This window comes from Tupaia chinensis, unplaced genomic scaffold (assembly GCF_000334495.1).
Source record: "Tupaia chinensis unplaced genomic scaffold, TupChi_1.0 Scaffold000076_1, whole genome shotgun sequence".
In the NCBI taxonomy this organism is placed as follows: domain Eukaryota; kingdom Metazoa; phylum Chordata; class Mammalia; order Scandentia; family Tupaiidae; genus Tupaia; species Tupaia belangeri.
This window is the reverse complement of record NW_006159536.1, coordinates 1,654,908-1,660,926: the sequence shown is the minus strand read 5'-3', so window position 1 is coordinate 1,660,926 and position 6,019 is coordinate 1,654,908. Positions and strand designations below refer to the sequence as shown.

General features: G+C 37.6%; 1 protein-coding gene across 2 annotated transcripts in view; it reads left to right on the top strand.

The window, feature by feature from the left end:
- Positions 1-6,019, top strand: part of FASTKD2 (FAST kinase domains 2) — a 24,842-nt gene that overhangs the window by 10,898 nt on the left and 7,925 nt on the right. For both annotated transcript variants that reach the window (XM_027768410.1, XM_006142452.3), the window contains exons 7-8: positions 359-531; positions 4,982-5,148. In XM_027768410.1, coding sequence (XP_027624211.1) covers positions 359-531; positions 4,982-5,148 — 340 coding nt within the window. The remainder of the gene's footprint in view (positions 1-358; positions 532-4,981; positions 5,149-6,019) is intronic.

The following is a 6,019-nucleotide window of genomic DNA, read 5'->3' as shown; positions in this document are numbered from 1 at the left end:
CGCTTTCTGTCTCTCTGTCTCTCTGTCTGTTGAGCGCACGTGCCCTATAGTGAAAATCTCTCCAAAAAAAAAAAAAAGCGTATAGGAAAGGATTTATTTTTAAATGGAACAGAAATATGGAAGCTATTGTATGACGAGCAGTTTAGGAAAAGGGATTGCTTTTTGACTTAATATCCAAGTCAAGAATCAATGGAACAAACTTCTTGAGGGCAAGGTAATTGTTTCTTTTTAGGGAATATTCTATTGATCAGAACAATTGGATTGCTATTTTTTTCTTACATTTTTCAAAATCTAAAATATTTTTATTAACATACTACTGTTATTAAGGAGTTTTCCCTCAATTCTCTGTCTTTTTAAGGTTCTTTTTCTCCTTATTTTGTTTGAAGACCTTTGTTTCCGACCTGTTGATTTGATGGATTTGTTTATGAAAAAAGTAGAAGAAGAACCTGAATCCCTAACGGTGAAAAACATTGTTTCTATTCTTCACGTGTATTCTTCTCTGAATCACTTCTATAAGTGCCAGAACAAAGAGTATGTATTTGTTTCTTTTATTTTTTACCACATAGCATACTTACAGAAAAGATTACAAGTCATAAGTTTAAACAGCCATTAAAAATGAGCACATCCATAGCCATTGTCATGTGAAGAAATAAAAAAGTGTCCTTACTCATTTATGTTGTTAAACAGAATTTTTGCTATTCTATGTCATGTTTGTTTCTTTATTCTTTTTATTTATTTATTTTTTTTTGAGAGGTGTTTGCTATAGGGCACATGTGCTCACCCCAGAAAGACAGAGAGAGACAGAAAGTGAGAAATCACCCCCACCCCCTGGGGGGGATGATCACGCCACAATCCCCTCTCCTCCATTCTCCTCTCGGGATCTTGGGCATGCATGCACACGCACCCAGCGTGAGTTTAAGCCACTGGGTCTGGGACCCAAACTGCAGTCGAGTACATGGGAGTCCAGTGACACAGCCATTATGCCAACTGCTGGTCCCTCTTTGTTCTCTATAATAGATTTTTTTCAATTCTGTATAGGAATTGTTTTGTTTTGTTTCGTTTTTGCTATATGGCACATGCGCTTGCCAGAGAGAGAGAAAGAGAGAGGGAGGAGGGAAAGTGAGAAATGATCTCCTCTAGAGGGGATGGCCCCATTGCAATTCCTTCTCCCAGGATTTTGGGCACACACACACACACGCACACACACACACACACGCACACACACAAACTCAAGTGTAATTCTCAAGCCACCAGGTCCAGTACTCATACTAGGATACTAGGTAGTTGGCTGTGTGAGATCAAGCACCTTAACCTCCACACCACCTGCTGACCCTCAGTACAGGTGTTTTTAAATTCTCCCAATGGGTATCTCTAGCTTCTCAGTTCATATTTCAGGTTTTGGTTTAGTTTTTTTTTTTTGTTTTTTTTTTAACTTTATGAAAAAGCTGAAAAATAAATTTAAATTTTTTTTATTATTGTGGTAAGAACACTGAACATAAAATGTACCTTAACATATTTTTAAGTATATATATAATGTTGTTAACTCTAGGTGCAGTGTTTACAGTGAGTCTCTAGGAGTTAATGGTTTTGTGTAACTGAAACTTGAAACCTGTTAGAAAGCAGCTCCCTATTTCCCCTCCCCTTACCCCTGCACCACCTTTCTGCTCTCTGTTTCTGCATTTGACTTTGGTAGGTGCCATACAGGTGTGACTGTGCAGTGTTTGTCCATCTGTAACTAGTGTATTTCACTTAGCATGATGTCCTCCAGGTTCATCCACGTACCGTTTGGCGGGATCTCCTTTATTAAGGCTGTATAGTATTTCACTGCACACCACATTTTCTTTACCCATTTATCTGATGGTGGACATTTAGGTTGTTTACAAATCTTGGCTATTATGAATAATGCTGCAATGAACATGAAAGAAAAGAGATCGTGCTGAGATCCAGGGTTTGTCAATTTATTTTCAAAACACCAATTCTTTTTTTTTCTGTTTCCACGAAAATAGAAACTATTCTGTTTTCCTGTTCTCTATTTCATTTATTTCTATTCTAATTTTTATAATTTTCTTTCTTTTGCTACCTCTGGGGAGAACATGTGCACTCACTAGAGAGAGAGAGTGGGAGAGGGAGAAAGTACCCTGCAGTGGGACATGGTTGTGTTGGAATCCCTTCTCTTCCACATTTCCAACCTGTTTGGATTTTTGGCATGCATACGCATGTGCCTGGTGTGGTTTTCAAGCTGCTGGGGCCAGGATTCAAACAATCGTCAAATCAGGCTCTTTTAATCAGTAGGCTATGGAGATATATTTTCAACATACATTTTCTAAATTCCCTTTTGATTTCTTCCTTAACCCACTGGTTGTTTAAAAGTATGTTGTTTAATTTCCGTGTATTTGTAAATTTTCTAGTTTTCCTGTTGACTTCTATTTCATTTCATTGTGGTTGGAAAGGATACTTGGTATGATTTCAATCTCAAATTTGTTAAGATGTCTTGATAAACGGACATGATCTGTTCTCAAGAATATTCCGTGTGCATTTGAGAAGAATGTATATTCTGGTGGTGTTGAGTGACATGTTCTGTGTATGTCTTTTGTATCCATGTGCCCATAGTTGATCAAGTCCTTTGTTTCCTTATTGATTTTTTTTAATCTAAACATTCCATTCATTACTGAAAGTTGCATATTGAATTCTCCTGCGTATTAAATTACTTTCTATTTCTCCCTTCAGATATGTCACTTTTTGTTTTATGTATTTAGGTGCCCTGATACTGGCTGCATATATATTTATAATTGTTATACCTTCCTGATGAATTGATCCTTTTATCATAATACAATGACCTTTATCTCTTGTGATAGTTTTTGACTCATAATCTATTTTATCCACTGTAAGTAGGACCACCCCTGTTCTCTTTTGGTTGTCATTTGCATAGAATATCTTTTTTTATCCCTTCACTTTTAGACTATGAGTGTCCTCAAATTTGATTGATTGATTGATTGGAGAGACTTTTGCTGTAGGGCATGTGTGCTTACCAGAGAGACAGAAAATGAGAACTCATGCCCTGGGAGGATGGCTATGCAGCAATCCTTTTTGCTCCATTCCCCTCTCGGGGTTTTATGCACACATATACGCCCAGTGTGAATTTTAAGCCTCTGGGTCTGGGACTCAAACCACTATCAGATACATGGGAGTACAGAAACATACCTGTTACACCACATGCTCGTCCCAGTGTCTTTAAAGTGAGTTTCTTAAAGACAGCACACAGTTGTGCTATTTTTTATTTTTGTAAATCTATTCAGCCACTTCATGTCTTTGGATTAGGGAATGTAATACATTTAGGTTGGATGTAATAATCGATAGAGAAAGACTATTGTCATTTTGTTTGCTGTCTTTAATTTCTTTTTTTTTTTTTATTTCCTGTCCTTTCTTCTCTTGTTGTATTCCTTAGTCAGGCATAAAAAGCTCTATATGATTCATCGTTTATTTTTCCAGCCTCATGTCCTGCCACTAAACTCCCCGCCCTCACCACCCTTCCCTAGACCACCACATACTCAACTTGCTCCCTACCTTCCACTCAGACACACAAATTCATCATGCCGTACTTTAGCCACACCAAGCTACTTTCAGCTCTCGAACTAAGCCAGACTTTTCTTCTGTGGTGGGAGAAGACAGGAAAGGTGGCTACCACCCAGGCTCCAGATTGCATTGTCTGTATATCTGCTACATACTCCAAATGCAGTCATTTAATAAGTTTAAGAAGTGCTGCCTCACTGTTGTCTAGAATCTATTATATTCCTCCTATCCCATCATAATGCCCACAGTTCTCCTGACCAACTAGGCCTTCCTCCCTCCCTGACCCATTGTGCCCCTACCAATGGGACCTCTTAGTTGATTGCAGACATTTGCCCTGACAGTCTCTTTCTTTCTTCTTTCCTCCCTCTCCCCTCCCTCTTTCTTTCTTTTCTTTATTTTTATTTTTATGCATTTAATCACTGTGTATCATTACAGCTTACCAAATGAATTTTTCCATTATGACTGCATATTGGTCCAGTCAAAGACATTACTATAAACAAGATCATCAACATTTTTCTTTCCATTTTGGTTCCCTTAAATTTTTTGCTTCTTTCTTCTTTCCCTCTATTCTTTCCCTCTCACCGTCCCCCATTCCCACTCTCCTGCACTATTGTCTCCATTCTCATTATTAATACAGGCTGTCTTCTGTGTGTAACATTACCTCTAGGTGGTAGGTTAGACTTACAGTTCTCTTAACGTAGAGTATTGACAGCTCGGGAACTTTAATTGGTCATAGAACTGCAGTGTTGGTCTAGACCTTGTAGAAAACCAAACATAATGATTAGATGGCTCTGGAGCTTGACAGTTTGGGTTCCACTACTATCTATACTACTTTCTAGCTGTGTATCTGTGGGTAAGTTACCCAACTTCTCTGAGCCCGTTTACTCATCTTTATTGTGATGATGATGATAATAGTAATACCCCATAGAGTTTTAGCAGGAATTAAATGAGTTAGAGCTTATAAACCATTCATTCCTTGCAAGACATATGCAGTAGCCAACATTGCTGAGTGTGTACACTTGTTATGAGATTGCCACCTGTCTGGAACGGTCTGTCTTTGAATCCCTTAAAGATATATTGATTCTATCACAGCTAGCTCTACCACAGCCGTATTTTCTATATATATATATATTTTTTTTTCTACCTTTATTCTATGATGGACTGTGTGAATGCACATATGAAAAAGAGAGAGGGGAGCACTCTCCCCAGGGCCCAGTCATGTCCCTTCCTCCAGCCCTCCAGCCCATTAGATTTTGGGCACTTGCACGGATGCCTGGCATATTTCAGACCAACCTTGCCATGCCAGCAGTTCGAACCTTGGTCATCAGGTAGGATCTTGCTTCTTTTGAGCAGTGCATTACCACTGCACCTTCTATTTATATTTGAAAACTGACTTTTCTTTGTTTTCCAGAGAATTCCTAGAAGTTATGGCTAGTGCTCTGACTGGTTGTCTTCACAACATCTCTTCTGAAAACCTGTTGCATGCTGTATACTCATTTGGTCTGATGAATTACTTCCCCCTGGCTCCTGTTAATCAGCTTCTCCAAAAGGATATCGTCACTGAGTTGCTGACATCAGGTAGCATACTGGTGCACAGTGGTGACAGAAATAAGGCACTACCACCAGCTACCCTATGAATGGGGTCTTAGAGCAGTGTTTGTTAAGACATGTAGACTGGATGCTACCGAGGAAGGGACTGATAATGACAAAGTCAGTGCTTCAAACCTGTAAACTTATAGGGCTTTCTTTAATGATAGATCCTACATATAGAAGAAAAGAAGGACAAATGCATGTTGCTTTTCCTTTTATTTACACTTTATACACCTATACAAAGGCTAAATGTTCAAGTTGCTTTTTATGCCACGAGAAGAAATATTTGTATTTCTTAGTCCTTACATATCATGTTTGAAGCCAATGTAAATCAACATTTGTAGCTGTAAATACTTGATTAGTTGTGGCCTATAGTTAGGACATAGCTTGATAGATCAAGAAACCAAATAGCTTTCAAATTAGTGAATTTATTTACTCTTAGAACCAAATTAATCATTGAATTTTAGTCTTTAGTATTAAACAAGGAAAAGCAATATTTGGGTAGATGTATGAATTTTAATAGTTAATGTTCTTTTTTTTTAATTTATTTGTTATCATCATAATCTTATTTATATTACATTGAATCACATATAACTTTACAGTGTATTACATTTCTTTTTCCAGAAGGAATACCATGCATATCAGTCAATACAGAGACATTAAAATCCCCATTTCATCATCCAATAGTTAACGTTCTTTTATAAACAATGCCAAATCCCAAAATTGAGTTGTGATGAATTAGCACCACATTGGGTAAACAGCCTTGAACTTAAGAAACCTTACCCCCCAACGTTGCCTTAAATTAATCATGTTAATCATGAAGCTATTTTTCTTTTCTTTTTCTTTCTTTTTTTTTTTT